Here is a 19901-nt window from a genome sequence, read left to right on the forward strand (position 1 = left end):
TCCTTACCCCCATTCCATATTTACCTACTACTTTTCTTTCTCTTTATTTTCCTACTATCAAATTCCAGTCCCCCATGACTATGTGAATAATTTTTTTAACAACATACATTTCTTCAATATCTTCGTCATCTGTGGAGCTAGTTGGCATATAAACTTGTAATACTGTGGTAGGCCTGGGCTTCATGTCTACCTTGGCTACAATAATGCGTTCACTATGCTATTCGTAGTAGCTTATCCGTGCTCCTGTTTTTTATTCATTATTAAACCTACTCCTGCATTACCCCTGCTTGATTTTCTATTTATAATGCTGTGTTCACCTGACCAGAAGTCTTGTTCCCGCTGCTACGGAACCTCAATAATTCCACTATATCTGGCTTTAACCTGACCATTTCCCTTTTTAAATTTTCTAACCTACCTGCCAATTTGACATTCCAAGCTCCAACCCATAGAACGCTAGTTTTCTTGAAGAAATTAGTAGTTAATAAATGACCTCCCGAAAGTGCAGTTAGTATCAGCGACAACTGCTTTGAAAAGCCCTTCCAAAGCACTTTCACAGGAGTGTGTCCAAGTACGATCCTGAAAATATGTAAAACTTTCAAACCTTCAGCTAGTGTTGATTACTATGATTTGTCATGAAATTTGTTTAAAGATGCTATTGACTGTGTAATTTATCCTTTAACTTATTGTGTAAATAAATCTCTAGATGAAAATAAGTTCAATGAGAAACTAAAAATTTCTAGGGTTGTGCCCGTATATAAAAAAGTTGAAAAGAACTGTCCCACTAGCTATAGGCTCATATCCATAACTCCTTTTTTTCTAAAATTTTTAAACACTAATGTATAAAAAAGTTAGTGTTTATTTGGACAAATCAATGATAAACAGTTTGGGTTCAGGGAAGGTAAATGTACAACTGACTCAATGAATTCACAAGTAAAATTTGTCCTAGTTGTGTTCGAGGCTTGGGACTATGCTCCGGCTATGTTTTGTGACCTGAGCAGAGCTTTTGATTGTGTAGAGCAGGGCTTCCCAACAAAATTTTCTCAAGGACCCCCTCATCGAACATGATTGGTACCTTGTCATATCACAGTATCAAGTACCTAGAAAGCCAAATTAATAGTCTTTTTATAAGTTTTCTATTTTTGGTACTTAGAAAAAACATTGACATATTCATTATTGAAAAAATATTGAGCTTAAAACTTTTTCAATTTAGCCATCATCGTTATTGTTAAATTTTTGATTATTGCTCAAAATCTTTGACTTCAAATCTGCGTGTTTAGCATAACAAAGTCCTTAAAAAAATTGAGTATGAACTGAAAATGACAGGAAAATATTTAAACTGAGTGTATTGGTCTTTCAAGTGTACTACACTTGAGATTGCATTGAGTAGACATGTGTGAAAAATAAGAAAACACTAATTTCATACAAGGTATTATTTATTTCAAAAAATACAGTTACAACAGAGTACTCCATCAGTATACAATTAGTTTTAATTTTCAGTTCTTAATGAGGTGAGTTCAATCTGACCTCTGAGTCCATTATTTCTGAAATATTAGGTTCCAAACTTGAAACTTTCACTCTGAAATCTGACTGCACGTCGAGCCGATTCCTATATTTTGTTTTTCATGAACCACATGGAAGAAAATGCTTGCTCACACCAATATGTGGTGGCAAATGGAAGGATCTTTTTCATTGCCTTATCTCCAAGTTTCTTGTAGTCCTTGCGTGCTGTTGCCCAGAAGTCTGTAATTTTATCACCAATGAAAATGTTTATCATCATACCACAGCTTGACAGATCCACAAGTTGATCGCTCTTCTTCAGTGAGGCCTTGGATTTTGTCTATTTCTTCACAGCTGAAGGGATTTTGAATCCATCTGTCGTCAGGGTCAGGTTCAGGGAAATACTCTCTAAAAATGGTGGCTAGGCTGCGTAGATGCTCGGCTACATTGATCTTGATCTGGTCATGCAAACTCTCCTCTGATGACTCCAAGAATTGTTTTAAAGTAGAAAAGTTAGTTAGTGACTCATTTTCTATCCTTGATGTCCAGATCTGATGCTTTTTGACCATAGCACTAATCTTATCCTCAACTTTGAACATGTCTACATTTTTCCTTGGATTGCAGATGTCGAGTTTTAATGTAGTTGATGATTTGAACTACTTCGTTAAGTATCTTTTGCAAAGGTTCAGACAATCTTTTGGCTACTAAGCCTTCACGATGGATACAACAGTAAGTCCATTTCACCTCGGGGGCTACTGCTTTGATATGAGCTAGAAGTCCTGTTTTTTTGCCAGCCATTGACTTTGCCCCATCCGTCGGCAAGCCTACACATTTTTTCCAGGTGTCATCATGTTCATCCCACCAGGCCTCAATCTCCGCTAATTTCAAGTTGCCGCCACTCATACCTCACCTGTCTTTCAACAACTTCTTTGCCTCTACACTTCTGCCTCGACTGACATCTCTGCCCAAACTCTTTATCTTCAAATATGTCTGCTTGTGTCTGTATGTGTGGATGGATATGTGCGTGTGTGCGAGTGTGTACCTGTCCCTTTTTCCCCCTAAGGTAAGTCTTTCCGCTCCCGGGATTGGAATGACTCCTTACCCTCTCCCTTAAAACCCACTTCCTTTCGTCTTCCCCTCTCCTTCCCTCTTTCCTGATGAGGCAACAGTTTGTTGCGAAAGCTTGAATTTTGTGTGTATGTTTGTGTGTCTATCGACCTGCCAGCGCTTTTGTTCGGTAAGTCACCTCATCTTTGTTTTTATATATAATGTTCATTGAGATAATTATTTAATGCAGTAAAAATATTGCCTGCTGTTGTATGCAGTAGTTCGCATGAAAAAAGAAAATCTTCAAAAACTTGGCCCTCCCATAAGAATCATGCGAAAACCAACATTATGTTTTTTTTAATATGTCTGTGCTTTCATACAAATGTAGAGCATACATGTCACTCATACAAAGTCCAGCCAGCAATGTTTCTTCCACGTTAACTGCCATATCAGTAATTTGTCTTTGAACAGTATTATTTGAGAGTGGGACAGTTCCTGTTATCTTAGCAGCTGCATCACCTAACATTCTCTTGCAAAGTATTATTGCTGATGGCAGTATAAGTTCCTCAGCAATTGTGTGGTTTTTCCCACATTTAGCAACAAGCTGAGCCACCTCGTAAGACGCAAGGGTTGCATTTTCATTTATATTTGCACCACAGTGTTTGGTAATTGTTTTACGAGATATTTTCAACTCTCTTAATTTATTTTTGAAAAAATCTAATGACTTACTTTTGTACTCTGCATGCTTTGTTTCAAGATGGCACCAGAGATTTGCTGGTTTCATACATTCATTCGAAAGGCTTTCATAGCAAATTACACATTGAGGTTTAGGCTGAGGTCAAGTGAAAGTAAAACCGATTTTCCAGTAATCAGAGTTATATTTTGTAATTTTTCCAGTAAGCTTAACATTGATCTTGGAAGGGTTAGGTTCAAGGGACGCCGACAATTTAGGTTCAATGGACACTGACAACTTCGGTTCGAGTCACTCAATTACTTGCTTGAACATCAGATGCATTATCTTCCTCTTCATCTGTAGACTTTTCTCATTTTAATGAACCACTTTTTAACCAACGGTCCATTTTTAACTATGCGAACCATAGCTTCCACGACAAACAATGTCAGTAGACAGGCAGTGGAACAGAAAAAGGAAGTAAGGCTGAAATGCTTTCAGCAGAATACTATATCAAATCAGGCATTATATAATGAAAAGAGAATAGAGGCAGCAAGGGTATGCAGGAGGAGAAAAAGGGAAGCCATGAAGAGAGAAGAGATGGAAGAGCAGTACAAAGGGAATGAAAGCATAAAATACTACAAAAAAGGAACTCGAGAACATAGACCAAAAATAACAGCTTGTAAGGACAAAGAGGGAAATTAGCTGACAGATAAACAAGATGTTTTGGATAGATGGAGAGAATAATAAAAGGGAATTTTGGAGGTCAATCCTACCAGGAATGGGCAGCCACTCTATTATACCATAGATCCAGAAATAGAGGAACCAACATTAGAGGAAGTACGAAAGGTAGTGCATTGTTTAAAAAATTATAAAGCACCAGGAACCAATGAAATAATTGCAGAACTGTTAAAAACGGGGGAACTGGTCTTCATAAGCGAATCCACAAACTTATTAAGTTGAAATGGAATCAGTGAAATTTGTTGAATCTGAGTATGCCTGGTTAGGTGTAAGAGAGGGCCTGAAGGCCCTAATCTTGCCAGGTAAAATAAATGCATAAATAAATAAATAAATAAAAGAATGCCCGAAGAATGGACCTTAGGTGTAATCCAACCTATACATAAGAAGGGAGACAAGACCTGCTGTTCAAATTACCGTGGAATTACCTTGCTGAATGTAACCTATCAGATCTTCTCTAGTATTATCTACAACAGGTTAGTACCATATTCAAAAGATATTTTGGGGGAGTATCAGCACAGATTTCAGGCTAATAGATCAACAACAGACCAGATATTTGTGTTTAGGTAAATACGTATGAGTATAAAATTGAGCTTCATAACCTCTGTGTAGACTTCAAGCAGGCCTTTGATAGTCTAAATGGAGCACAAATGTTAAATGATTTGCTGCTACTTGGTATACCATCGAAGTATGTCTCACTGATTCAAGCAATATTGGCTGGTTCCAAGGCTGCAGTGCGAGTGGATGGAGAACTTACCAATTGGTTTAGCATTAGTAAAGGTGTCAGACAAGGGGACGCACTCTCTACAATGCTTTTCAATCTGACTTGAAGCAGCCACGCGGAAGCTTCAGATATCTGGTTACATAGGCACAAAGTCGACTCAGATATGTGCTTATGCCAATGATCTAACAATTATTAGTAGAAGAAAGGTATCACTAGAGAGGACAATATGTGAGATGAAAGAAGCGACAGGACCTAGAGGCCTTTCTGTAAATGAAACAAAGACTAAGTACATGAATTTCACCAGGAAGGAAAATAATAACTCGGATAGATTATTAGCAGACGGTTTCAATTTTGAACATGTGCAGAACTTTGACTATTTGGGCTGATTAGATCATATAAGTCTCTTGAATGAGAACTGTCTTCCAGTGTTTTTATACTATCACCTACTACTATTATTTAAGGGAATTCTCTGGTATCCTTTTCTAGTAGTACATGCAGTTACTTGAGAAAATGTCTTACCTGACAACTTGGAGATCAGTACTGCCCTAGTATTAAGCTCTTCTTCCTTTCTCTGTATAGCCACTGCTTCAAGACAATTTCTGTATGTTACTGTCTGTCCACAAAGTGGTATCCTTTACCTTTCTGTTTAAATATATAGCAACTCTGCCTTCCTTATGTCCCTGTCCACTGAAACATTGCAAGTCTCTTGTATCCAAAAATGTGGCTGGAATATTTACACTGTTTTGTGTATTATAAAAGCTATGTCTTGGTTTGTCTCAATCTTTGACATCAATGCAATCTGGTGCAAGTTAAAAACAATACAATCCTCAAGTCTGCTGTCTTCAGTCCGACATGAAGCTCCCAGATAATACCATCTGTTCCAAATGTTGTCTACCGGCAATCGCGTACGAGACGGTGTGTATTTCTTGTATTGCTAACTCATATGAACCTGCCTAAGCGTGTTGTAGGTACTTGTACCCAGTATGTATTTTCATTCCCGATGTTACTTTTGCCTCATAATTATTATGTATTAGCTTTCATAATTTGTCTTTATTGTAAATTTGCCACAATTATCTGATGACTCAAAACCCATTAAGTTTTTAGCAATTAAAGCATTTCCATGGAAAGTCTGAATGGTCACATACCTTACAAATAGAAGAACGTTGTACATCTTGATTACATTTTCTTCCAGTCCACTTTCACACAATCTCTGGTGTCTCAGAATCAATTATTACTTCTATTGCTTTCAATATCCTAGCAACGTAGTGTCCATTTTGAAGTAAAATTCTTACATTTGAAACATATGTTGAGAAATATGTGTAGCTAAAAAAAGGAAGAAAGTGACCAGCATAGCAAATTCCACTTTCACTCTGAAAAATGTTATAAAAATGCAATAACAGGAATGAGGTGTTCTCATCAGTGAAGTGTGAACAAAAAACAGGTGAAACATCTTTACTGTAAGTACAGTTACTGCAGCTCAGACACATTTATTGTCTATTAAAAAAAAGCCACTGACAACTTGTAAAGAATATTCAGTGAAAGAAAGCGCACAATTAATATCCATGAAAATAGGATTACCTTCATGCAGTAATGATGAAATTTTTCTCTACATTAATGTAAAGCCTCTTAAAGGCCAACTTATGACAACTGCTGTACTGACTAGAAAGAATCAGTTACAGCATCTTCTGTACCAATAAAAATTGGGCGAATGACACCAAAATAGTTTAAAGTTTTCCTCTTTGCTATCTACTGGTTGGTAAATTCTGCCAACCAAGCATTGCACATTATCAATCTACATAAAAACTCCTATTCTGAAAGATGAATCTCAAAAGGTACTGAAGACAAAGGTATATAAATCTAAAAATATAATTGCTACATGTAAAGCACATGAGACTACAAACTCTAAAAATAATTCTAAAGCAGCTTGGAATGATACTGAAAAGGAAATGATTAATTGTAGTAAAGAAAATAGTGTCCCACTTTACAATTCTCAGTATTCTGTAAATCATACTAACCGCACCACCCTGCTCAGTAATTGCACCTTGTTTCCTCAGACTGAACACTGAAATTATTTACCACCAATTTCCTTGGTCAATTACTGTAGGAATGCACAGACAAAAATTTTCAGGAAGTTGCTACATTCAGATCCTTTAAATAAATATAAGGGAGCATCAGATACTTAGCTTAAGTGCACTGAATTTTATTCTGTTGAACTCTTCATAATAAACCAAATTGAAATGTGATTCAGAAGTGAAAAATATCTTTTTAATTTTTATGCAGTGTATTGTTACAACAGACTTCAGTACATCATGTGATAACGGGCTTCAAATTCATGCCACACAAGCTCTGCAGACGTCAATTTTCTACTCTAGTTACACAGGAATTCATTTTAATGTAGTCAAGTAGTATTTCAAATAAATGTTTTAATTGCACGTGCAAATAAAAGGATAAAGGTATCAATTGAAAAAGAACACTGCAAACGTTTTTATTTTCTTTATTAATATCACTTGGGTTTCCACATCACCAACAGGGGTACCAAGCACAATGCGTTACTCTTTGTTTTACATGGCGAGTTTCCCCAGTAGGCCTACAAACCATGGAATGTACAGAAACACATACACATCTAAAACTTAGTACCGACAGTAATTATGGTCAGAATCTACGTGAACATTTAATATTTCACTTTCAGGCTGCCTCAGTGCTGAAACAATATTTTCTTTTTCAGCAAGAGTTGGTTTCTTCAAACTGCCCTTTGGCTGTTTGTTACATTTACCATGTCTTCGTTGCACTTTTACCTTCTCGTTGCTGGGGGGTCGTGAAGCTTCCCTGCAGTCTGATTGAAAAAGTGACAGCGAATGAGCTGCATCCTTCTGTAGTGACTTCAGGATTTCTGTGGACACTTTACTGAACCGACACGGTTAATCAAAATTTGATATGTGGACACTAGTTCTTGGGCCAGAGATGTGTTCTCGTGATCATCAGTATTTGTTTGCAGTGAACACAAAATGGCAGAAGCCTCTTCTGTCACCGTTGCTTCACTTGGTGTAAATGTGGCACTTGAATGCAATGCATACGTCATTGACACTGCATGAATGTGCTTGCATATGTTCAAATGAATTAAACTGTCCGCACAAGAACAACTGAAAGCATGTAAACATATATTACATTTGGAGCACTTCAACTTGCACTCCAATTTACATTCAATGTTATTTAAAATCACAGTATGTGTTACACCACAATGTGTTTGGGATTTCACATGAAACTTTGTACCATCAGTATTGACTGTAATGTCATTCTCCTTAATACTACATGAAGCTTTATGACGAGCCTCAATAAGATTTATTCTATATGAATGGCCACCCTTATACAATTTAACCATTCGAGCACACAGTTTGTCACGCACCAATTTCATCAACACAACAAGTAGTCTGTCAAGTCTATTGTTTGTTTTTCCCTCTAAATAACAATATTTTAAAACTCTATGCATTGCTTCAAGGTACATATTTGTATTTATACCCAGATTGCGACGGTGACAGTATGCCCACTGCTGAGGCCGGAATAAGTAATTTGACGAGAAATATACACCAAAGTCTCTTGTACCTTCATCTGCTTGAAGCTGCCCGACGAACGATTCCAGCAGCTCATTAAAATTGTCTATGTCCGCTTCTTCAAGCAATGTACGAAGAGCTTTGTACACAAGTGCTTTCTTTTCTTCATTGCCATGTACTTTCTTCAAATTATTCCGCCAGCTGCGGTCTATGTGCCAAGCACACAGTAGATTATTTTCTGCAGGTCCCATGACTCGTGACCATGCACTACGGAAAGTATTAGTGTCGTCGGACATGAATACAGACGTTTTTATGATGCCAGCTCTCTCTTTCACAGCACTAAAGAAATGAGTCATTATGGAAGTAGTCTCCCGATTTGAAACACAGAATGCTACAGGCATACCTGAACCAAAATCGTCTACCACTAACAATGTGGTCACCAACAGTTTGTAAACATTTGTACAATGTGTGGAGTCTACACATACAATATTTTGTCCAAATCTCTGTAATAACTGCTTCTGGTAGTCAGTCATTAACACTATCACCGAGTCAGTCCTATCAAAATCTTCCCTGGCCTCGCCTTCTTTCTTATAGAGGAGAACACAGTCTTTCATTTTCTCCAACCACATACCAACACTGACTTCATCAATGTTATGCTGTTGATCATCACCAATGGCGAAGTCTCTCTTAATGTTATGAAGGTCATGTCGAGTCAGGAGATGCAGCCTCTCCACTTCGCTGGAATGAACTGAGTCCCGCACATCATCCAGAATTCTCTGGAAAGTGACCCCCTCAGCAATTTTGCCTGCAACATTTTAAATTTATTCCAACTACAAAGAGGCCAATTCTGAGTATGTACATGAAAACACTATTCAGAAAGGACACTGTAGTTAACCACCCCCAATAAAATAAATTCATGCAATATAACAGTTGCTAAGTACTTATAAACTAGATAGTTTAATAAATGGCTTAACAGTATATTCAGTATACCCTTCCAACAGTACTGAAGATGCTATTAAAACACTGGGGATGGGAGAATAAACAGGCCTGATTAAAGCACCTTTTGCAATGTGATATTTCCCAGTTTCAGCTACCAAGGCTATTTCCAAATGGTTACGAGGTCTACAAGTACATGTCAGAATTGTAACTGGTGTTTTTGTCTAGTCTCAAATCCATTATTGTAGTTGCAAATGCCCTGATCCACCATGTTTAACATGCTGGACAACAAACAATAAATGTACTGCCTTTAGTCTATTAGATACATTAATGATCTATTCTTAAATAGACTACTATGATGCAAGCAATAACACAGGGCAACACAAGTATTTCAGAACTTATTTCCACACTTGTATTACTGTAATGCATTACACCTGCTCTCACACACACCTAAGTACATGGCATTACAGTCACCAATATTGTGGTCAATATGGATCACATCTGGTCTTTTACAACTGCTTTCAAGCTAACATCACAAATTGTATTCATATGAACTGCCAGTCGATATATTCACACCTTTTACTCCAGATCACATATCCATAACAATATTAATTTCGCAGCAGAAAAAAAACAATGCTCCTTCACTGCAAAAATAATAAAAGTCAACTACATATAACTAACTGCAAGCCTGACAATGGATTCTGAAACTTTCACACCATATTTACTTGGTGATCACTGAAAGGCCAGCAACATTCTACAATCAAGGTAATACTCACCAGCGATGGCTTCTCTATCAGAACCACTGAGATGCAGAAAAGCAATGTTCTGGTCGTGGCCGAAATGTGTTCTGTAGTAAATGACACTACAGATTCCACTTTCTTCTTCGTGAAGCTCTATGGCAGCAACGCAATGGTTTCCCATCTTGCAAGTGCCCTGGGACTTACACAACCTTTTGCCACCTGACTTCGAAGAAAATGTGCCTCTTCTGTGGCATTCAAAGGTGGTTTTTGCAGTGCCATCCTTTAAACGCTTAGTGCCATAACTAGAGACAAAACTACTTTTTGTTTTTCTCTCCTCCTCAGACTTCCACTTCATAAAGTCTAAAACAAAAGCATCAATGAAAGACAATTGCATTCAGATTCAATAAGTGCAAAGTACACAGCAGGAGTAAAAAAAAACGTGCACTGTTAAGATACCCTCACGAGTTACTGGTGTGATTTTAATCATTTAAATTTGCAACAATTTAACTTATACTTAATGTAGCAGACAGTAAGTTTACGGTTAATGTGAAATGCGTCTTTTCACGCTTTCAAATAAGCACATGTTCTATTGACCAACAAAAACAAGATCTAATGGCCACGGGTCAGGCAAGTATGTAATAATAATCGGCGATATTAATTAAAGTAGGCAGTGTACACTTTGCTTACCGTCCTTCGTTTGAATTTCACTAATTTCTTTTACCATCTCAACCATGTGCTCCTGCTCCACATGTAGGCGCAACTTAGCCAAGAAATTGCATTTAAAGCTACAGTCACTTTTTGAGCACTTTATCGTACCTTCTTCACCTGGCTGAATTTTATGCACATTTCTCAAATGAGCATTCAAATGCTTCCTTGCTGAATATTCTCTATCACATACATAACAAGCAACAGTACCAGCCATTCCAACGAAATAACTCACTCTCACAAGGTGTAAGGATATTCGCTCATCAACTGTGAATACGAGAATGTGTGTAGAAAGATGTTGCATTCGCTCAGATGTCACCTATGCTTCTGATTGGCTACTGTATATGACGTCATGAATTTAACTGTCAGCCAATCAGCATCGCGACCAGCGGGTCGCGAGACGCAGGTCTCTCACACAGGGAAAACGCCACCCTCCATTCCCGCGCGGAAGCCGGAAGGCAGCGACCGTCAACTGTTTGCCGTGCCACCGAACAGAGGGCGCCAAGGCTCGCGAAGTTCCAACATGGCGCCGGAAGCGACACTCTGAGGAGAGAAGAGCCTCTTACATTTAAACCACTTTTATATTCCCTCCGCTTCACAAAGTCTGAATTCAATCTCCTCCACATAACTCTTCCGCCGCCGAGAGGAGCAGGGGCGAGTGCGTCGGAACTCCAAAGCCGTTGTTCGTATAAAAGGCGCAGCCAGGTTCCCCGGTTTTACGAAGTGATAGGAGACGCTATTTTGAGGCCTGCGGCTCCATCTTTTTAAATTGAGTTCAGACCAATTCGCCGTAATATTTCCGAGTGCGAAATTTTCAGTGCTGGCCTTGATTAAAAAGGCTGGAGGGGACGACCTTAAAGAAAACGATCTTTCACGCATATCTGCGTTTCGCTTGACTTTCACAGTATCAATCTGGTAGGATAGAAGAATAATCTGCTTTTCGAGTTAAACTTTATTACAGGCGAAACGATTCAGGTATCAGCTATCTGTCTTGGATACACTTTCATAATTACCGAATAAACTTAATCGTTAATTAACTGTTATTGTCTATGAGTTCCACTGATTATCATCTTAATGGTATTTCGCTTCAAATTGAACAGTAGCCTTCACATGCATTCATCATCCTCATCAATCTGATACAGGTACACGCTTTGACGGATAAGAATACAAGAGCTGTGAATCATCACCAAAACCTTTAAATGGCACTGGCAGATTTCCACTCAGCTTTCTGAAGGTCAGCCGGCCGAGGCGGCCGAGCGGTTCTAGGCACTACAGCCTGGAACCGCGTGACCGCTACGGTCGCAGGTTCGAATCCTGCCTCGGGCATGGATGTGTGTGATGTCCTTAGGTTAGTTAGGTTTAAGTAGTTCTAAGTTCTAGGAGACTTATAACCTCAGTAGTTAAGTCCCATAGTGCTCAGAGCCATTTGAACCATTTTCTGAAGGTCAGTAGTCAATAAGTGACTGATTCTGAGATGTTATTAAGTGTGAAACAACGTTTTCTAGTTAAAGTTTTTTGGTTGAATGAAATGCCTGTTAATCGAGACGTGCTGACTACTACTATCCAGGATAGTAAAGCATGCGTCTGATGATGTATGCGGACCCTGGCACTTTTCATAATCACCTATAAAATGATGAAAACAGCTCGAACAGGTAAAGCTTAACACGACTCTTGCTAGCTAACTACTGAGATGTTAAAAAAATGGGATCGTTAGTGCAAATAGTTATAAGGTGGAAACTTGTCTTAGAACCGTCACTGAACAAGATATTACTGTAGTCTGCGTAGACTGAAAACGCAAACCTTGTTCACATAGCATTCTAATCAGTACTATTATGTCTGTGTTTTCCTAAGTTTTCTCCAAAGGATGCCGTGAATATTGCTTGAAAAATGACTGTCAGTGTTTTCACACATTTATATGCCGCTGGGGTAATATGCCTATTACGATGTCCTTATCGATATCTTAGACCTTGCTCAACTTTGACGACTTCCGTACCATGAAGAGGCAAAAAACGGCTCTGAGCGCTATTTGACTCAACTTCTGAGGTCATCAGTCCCCTAGAACTTAGAACTACTTAAACCTAACTAACCTAAGGACATCACACACATCCATGCCCGAGGCAGGATTCGAACCTGCGACCGTAGCAGTCGCGCGGTTCCGGACTGAGCGCCTAGAACCGCTAGACCACCGCGGCCGGCTGGGTGGCATCGCGACGGTAGAAGTAGAAAGCGCAGTTTTAGAGACACTTAGGACAGAACCTTCTTCGGAGGATCGTGGACTTGCTCAGACACGGATGAGAAGGAACCTTCTTGACAGACACTTCGATTGCAGTCTTTCGGAGACACTTGACGAGGAGGCAGCAGAGGTCAAAAACCGATGGGACGCGTACATAGCAGACAATCACCTGCTGCTACTTTACCTCACCTCTGCTCAATTTGCGTATATTCAGCAATGTCGCGTGTGATCAACAGTTGCTAGGAAATAGGTACGTTTTGATCTGATTTCGTATTAATCTGTCACGGGTTGTTCTTGTCGTCTCGGTGATGACATTGTTGTGGTGTTTTCGTGCATGCTTATCCACCTCTCTTACCAAATCTCTCCAGTAATCACGACCAGAACGACCCTGCCTTTGAGGTCAATTACGTTCACTGAATAGTGTTGTTGCCAGAGTAATTTCAATTCCTTAATGCGCTGTACTGCTCGCCCTATCAGTTTAATGGAATTATTTCTGAACTCTGAGTCTGCACTCATATCTTCTAAGAGAGAAAATTTGTTTACTTCTATTTTTCCAGTGATAGTTTTGTACAGGGTGGCAGCCAGTCAAGGAGTATTTAGGGAATTGGTTTAAAAAAAATTATTTCAAAGTCCCCCCTCAAATCCTCACAAGTTTTGTCCCAGAGCAACTTCGGCTGTGCCTAAGTCACACAAGTTGCCTTCCTTCCACTACTGAGGCGATTCTGCTCTGTTACAGCTGTTGACGAAAGACGCCTTGAGCCCTGTGCTTAAACTGCTATCAGAATCACGCCATCGGTTTTAGTCAATGGAGTGCGTGCGATGCAGGTCATGTATTGCAATCTGGAGGGTTATTCAATGAACAAGGCAGTTGCTTCGCTCTCTAGTGATAACAGACGTCTTTTTTGGTGTGGCACAGCCTCTGGCTCTGCGCCCCATGACTGGCCACCAACACAAGATGAACCTCCCCACTTCTTTAGCAGCTTGTCCTACTAGACTGGTCTAAACCTGGTTATTTATTCCCTAAGCATGCCCTTTGTATTTCGTAGGCTGAAATATGTTGTCTTTGGCCAAATTTCCTGTTTTGCCTTTTAGAGTCCGCACTGGATGCCCACTCGTAAGTCTTGATCGCTCGACGTCTTGAACATTGTCATCATAAGCCGGATGCAGCAGCGTAGTTCCCTCAACCCCACGTATGTACAGTTTATGTTCAAAGAATTTGTCAACAAATAATAATGTTTATGAATTCATTTTTGTTGCAGTAGCCATCTGTCCCTAACAGTACTTTCATACTTACTAGTTTCGTATAAGATTGACAGCTACGGTTCATATGTCAGGGCTATCCTTCCCTCACGTTTCCATGCCAGAATAGTAGTGAGGTGATCTGCATACCGAGAGACTCATTTAGAAAACTGTGGCCATAGCCCCAGTGCCGTCTTGCGGTATGTGTATGTATATCTGAGTGTGTGCATGTATGTATGTATGTTTGTGTGTGTTGGTGTGTGTGTGTGTGTGTGTGTGTGTGTGTGTGTGTGTGTGTGTGTGTGTGTGTGTTTGTGTATGTGTGTGTGTAATGGAGGGTGGGGGGGTGGGGAGAACAGGTTGGGAGAAAAGGTTGGGTTACCACAGAGGAATCCTGGGACACTGGTCGGATAGCGAGTACATTCCCTCTCGCCGTCCAAAGCGTCATCCACTGGGGTGTGGCAATACAATTTATGAAACTTCCTCGTTAACCATTAACTTAAACTGTTACAGATTGTCAGCAAACACCACTGGTAAGCTGAGGAAGCAGCTATAAGTAACTAATTTTTATCATGAGCGCGAACGATGCAGAGGTATCAATTCTAAACGTCTCTTTGAGAAACTGGTAATATGGTTTCGTCCAAAGATCGCAGTGCGAGGTCAAAGCCGACAAGGCCCAATGATACTACAGCCATTGCCGATGTCTCGCTGCAATCCACAATGAGGAATGGGAGAGGCTGAAGAAGACTCACCCTCTCTCTCATCCCTGCAGCACCCTCGCTCGGTGGTTAATACAGAACCTAGCCTGGAAGTGCTGTGCTCCTGTTTGTGACCTCAGCTGAAGCAGTCAATATCCTCGAGTAGGACTGGTGTTAGTTAGGTCTCAGATAAACATATACTTTTGTACATGTTGAACGCTGTGCTTCGTGAGACCTGTTTGTTAATTAATGTAGCCAGTGGCACTTTCTTAGTCAACGGCAGCTGTAAATTTTCAAACACTCCTGTGGCAAAGGACTGCATCAAGTTAAGTAACTTTTCTATCATTTACGAAATAAAGTGAGTTACTGTTTCATCTTTTGTAGTTCGATGAACCCTCTCCCGGAGCAATCAATGAACTCACAGCTATCGCTAGAAGACAGTAGTCTCATCTGGTCACGACAGGTAAAGCATTCGTTAGTTGTTGCATGCGATGACTTCGACCCGTTTATGAATCACACTTCATTCCTAAATTTATTCTTCCAGTAGATAAACACATCAACCACTCTCTGCTGCAACGGCTTGGGAATGAGATTGCATTATTCTCAGTTTCGCGCAACAGTGTATTAAGGGGGATTAAAATCTGTAAGAGTCAAGAAAGCATGAAGGCAAAATCTATGACTGCGCTGTTCTCGTACATCAGTTGTCAGTCATTTGAGGTGTAGAAATACGCGCCAGTAAGAATAATGGTGTCTGAACGTAAAAGAAATACAGTAGGTTGTAGGTGATGGCGCCCTTGTCCAGAGAAGGTGCTCTGCTTCTGGCCCTCGCAACTGGGATAAAGTCGTTCTCTCCTACTTTCGCATTGGGTACAAGAATGCCTTTGTGTTTTGGCAAGATGACCCACCAACGTTTCGTGGTTATGTGGTAAATTTAGAGGCTGCGTGTATTCTATATTTGAACAAACGTGCGGAAGATATCTTAACAAATTACCTTTCTTTTACTTTATTAGGAGCGCATGGTTCAAACATTAAAATGTAATGTAATGTATAATTATTCCGTAAATAATCAGGAAACTGGTATTAAAGAGTTATCAGCGTGGCTAGAACATCTCATATTTTTATAACCGCTGACCCCCTTTTCTCCTACAGTAGGAACCATTATACTGTAAATACAACAAAGTTTTAACTGTGAATATAAACACATACTGTATTAACAATTTTACATCGGGTGTGTTGATGGACCGATCTCACTGAGAGGATACATCTGAATTTGAAGGGGATTTTTTTATTTTCGATTATTTCGACTGACATTCTAACAACTATCACGGTATAACTGTATATATTTGGGTGCACTTTATCACGGGATCATTATATATTTTTATTTTTATAATTATATATTTTATGATTCTGGTTGGGGTGACTTTAAATATTGTGTGCTAGCATGAGACTTTTAATTAACTTGTACCGCGATAACACTCGTATGGACGCCGGCTGCCCCGAAGTACGTACGATATAATATGTTTTAAACACAACGCGCGACTCACCGCCTTCTAATAAATAGTTTGCTTGAGCGCTGCTATTTAGAAAAGAAAATATGCGTATTCTTACGCAAACTGTAATTATTAATATGGGTCTCAGGGGCTATTGGTTTTTAATGTACCAGACTACACAAAGATTAACTGAGATATTGCTGAGCCTAGTAAATGGAATTATTTTCAATATTTCTTGTTCATTATTTGCAAGGCAAATCTGGAGTGAATCTAATCTGCCGTTAGGCGGCCAAAACGAAACATACTGAACTCATTCAGTGCTGTGGATTTTAGTAAATGAAATCTGTCACTACTTTTTTAAACTTTGAAATTAATGAAAGATCAAAATTGAGAAGTCTCTCGCATTTACATTTAATATTATGACATGAAATTTTAATTAAGTAATACAGTCAGCCTAATGGCCGACTAAATCCTGTTAGGGGAGATGAGATCCCTGCACTACTAAGTTCTGTAAAAACTTTGTTAATTATAATTAATGGTTGCGATCATGAGAGGTGACAACTAAGTCAATAATACACACTTTCTAATAATAAATTCTATTATATTTTTCAAAAATACAGATAAAACTTACGTTAATTATCAGACGGCACTACAATGGCGGCCTGCCGCTAGACGAAACAAAAACAGGTGGGAGAGTTTAATCAAAGCATTGTCTCTGATCTTTGTGGCCTGTGTTACACAGAGATTATACAAAAACTGTTCTTTTTTAATTACATCGATATTTTTGTTCTTACAATAATAATTTACAATCCTTATTATTTCTTATACGTCGCGCAGACGTACTTAGACCTTAGATAATTTTTGTTTCACACGTCTCATAACAAAAACTTCCGTTCTTTTACTAAAATGTCAATTTATGTGACGTACCGTCACACAACTCTGTTCTTACATTTATTTTAGGTAGTCTCCAATTTCAAGGACTTCTGTTCGAATGCCGATTTGACGTTACTCTTCGCGCTACTTTATTCTGGGCTAGTCTATCCATGTCGACGTTAACTATTGCAACCTATAAGCATTTGAACCTGCTTCCGAAGATAAATCATTTTACCTGATTTCTCCTCCAGACTGCCTTCCATTACCAAAATGGCAATTCCTTGATGCATCAGGATGTGTCCTGTCAGCTGATCCCTTCTGTAAGTCAAGTTATACCACAAACTTATTTTCTTCGAAACTCGATTCAAAATCGTCACGTATCCGATCTATCCATCAGTTTTCAACATTCTCCTGTTGCAACATAATTCCTAAGCGTCTCTTGTCTTCTTGCCTCAACTGCTTATCATTCACATTTGATTTTCGTAGGATGTTACACTGACTTCTTTCCTTCCTTACAAGTCAAAAGGTCAATATTGCCTTGTGTTTCATCAAGGTCTTATCACTAGTCTGTTGAGTACTCTGAATAGATATGTATGTCAAAGAGTTATTATTTGTTGGACGCTCTGCAACGACATTGCGTCAACTTCCATTACACCGCTATAGCCCGGTTGTATACAACTGTTTTATCTGAGTAGCCAGCATCGCCTGGGCAAGTATTAATTCCAGTCTTCCTTCCCCTATCTCTGTCCGTGTCCTCCTGCTTCTCTGTCTATGTCTGCTCCTGCCTCTCTCTTTTTCCATCTCCTCCTTCCCCTCTCTCAGTCTGCTCCTCCCTCCTCTGCCTATTTGCTCCTTCCCCCTCCGTCCACCTCCTACGTTCCCCTCTGTCAATCTCCTCCTTCCCAACGTGTCAATCCCCTCCTCCCCTCAAATCCCGTCTCCTTCTATCCCTTTTCTGTCCGCCTCCTCCTCCTTCATTTCTCTGTCTATCTTCAACTTTCCCACTTTTCCTCCCATTTACTCCTCCCCTCTCTCTGTCCACTTTCACCTCCCTCCCTAAATGTGCCCATCTGCCCCTTCCCTCTCTCTGTTTGTCCATCTCCTCCTCCTCCTCACTTCTGTACCCACTTTATTACCCCCACCTGATGTTTCTTATCCCCACAGTATATCTTTCCAGATCGTAAGTAATATGTGTAGAAAATTTTCCTGATATCGATTCAGGGACTTGGGATGAGCGTTTTAATCGTAGCTTAACCCACTTAGGCACATGTCAAATGTATTCCACTTATATGTGAAACATCTCACACATATCTTTTACAGATATTTCTCTGGCATCTCTAGCGTATTTCGCCCTGCGGTTTCATTTTCACAGAGCTCAGTGTTAATGACGTTATATCTCTTGAACTATATATGGTACAACGATATAATTTTGCAGTGGTGTATGTGTATACTGCCTACGGGATGTGTTGTGAACTGAGCTGATAGTGAAGAAGTAAGACATTAAAACGTCATGCATCATGCGGCAGTTTTTCAATCATCTCAGAGTTTATGACGTCTTATTTGCTGAACTATGATACTTGGTAGTTCTTACCCTCCACTCCCACCCCCCACAGTAATTGTTACCTCACAGTAAAGGATATGTGTATGAAATCTGGTTGAAATCGGAACAGTAGTTTATGTGAAGATGTAGAACATACACTTTTTCTTACATCCAGTTTTATAACATCTATGGATATTAACAAATCCTTCATTAAACGACTCCAAAGCTATGGGACATTTACTTGTTTGGAGGAAATTTTTTTTTTTTTAAGTTATATCTCGGGGAGACGTTTTGTTCTCTTATATACGTGTAACTCTGGTAGCGCTTCCTCGTAAACACTGGTTAAACAAGATATGCTCTCGGCAACCACCCAGATGAAAAACACGAGTTATTCATTTCGTCTGAGAAGTCCCTTTTGGCGTTCCAGTCCCGTTCGCGACCGCCAGCTACTTGTTTCCGCGGCCCACATGCGAGCTTCAGCACGCCATTTGCGGCGCGCTGCATTATTTATGAAGAGGTCGCCGCTGCAGCAGACGGACCAGGCTCCTCGCCGCCGTGTTCTAGTAATAAACGAGTCGCGTCGCGTCGGGTCCGCGATATTATTTTCTGGCGAAATTCGTTAACAAGGGAGGCGGCAGTTAATCTCGCCGGCCGGAGCAGTGGGTACGACAAGGTGTGGGGGGGGGGGGGGGGGGGGGGGAGCGCCTGAGGGCAGCGTGAGGAAGATTTACACGCGGGCTTAGGCCGGGATCGCGGGCTCAGGCTGCGCGCCGCGAATTTATCTGCCTGGATTACCAAGACGCCGTCGGCAGCGGACACGACATGAACTCGCACGCGGCTTCATTTGCACCCATGCCGTGACCTCTCCATCCCTCCCTGCATCTGGCCTTGTTCTCCTACATACTCCTCTGGTAGGCTACGCTTTTCTTGAATGGAATGTGGACGATAGGATACGTTCAACCAGATGGCTTGACAGCTTGTAGACCCTCACAATCCTATTGTGATATTTTCCGGCTTATTAATCCGTAGGCAACCGAGCATATTAGGTAGAGGAGTACATGTTGCGTATGTAGCCTGACCATCCAGCCCGATGCAAAATTTAATTTAAAACGTTTACTGTGCGCAAGGATAGTTTGAGTAAAACTGTGCAAGGAAGTAGATCTTTAATGATTAGGTAGTTAACTTCGAAAGGTTATTTCCCTGACCTTTCCACTTCTTTGCCC

At 40.0% G+C, this 19901-nt stretch overlaps 1 protein-coding gene across 1 annotated transcript; it reads right to left on the reverse strand.

Annotated features, from left to right (window-relative positions):
- Positions 1–7557: 7557 nt before the first annotated feature.
- On the reverse strand, positions 7558–10130 carry LOC126413113 (uncharacterized). Its single transcript, XM_050083005.1, has 2 exons — positions 9937–10130; positions 7558–9029 (listed from the first exon to the last, which is right to left on the reverse strand). Exons 1-2 carry the CDS (start codon positions 10079–10081, stop codon positions 7558–7560), a joined length of 1617 nt encoding a protein of 538 aa, XP_049938962.1. The 5' UTR covers positions 10082–10130.
- Between the last annotated feature and the right edge of the window lie 9771 nt (positions 10131–19901).

The sequence above is a fragment of the Schistocerca serialis genome, chromosome 7 (assembly GCF_023864345.2).
Source record: "Schistocerca serialis cubense isolate TAMUIC-IGC-003099 chromosome 7, iqSchSeri2.2, whole genome shotgun sequence".
Classification (NCBI taxonomy): Eukaryota; Metazoa; Arthropoda; class Insecta; order Orthoptera; family Acrididae; genus Schistocerca; species Schistocerca serialis.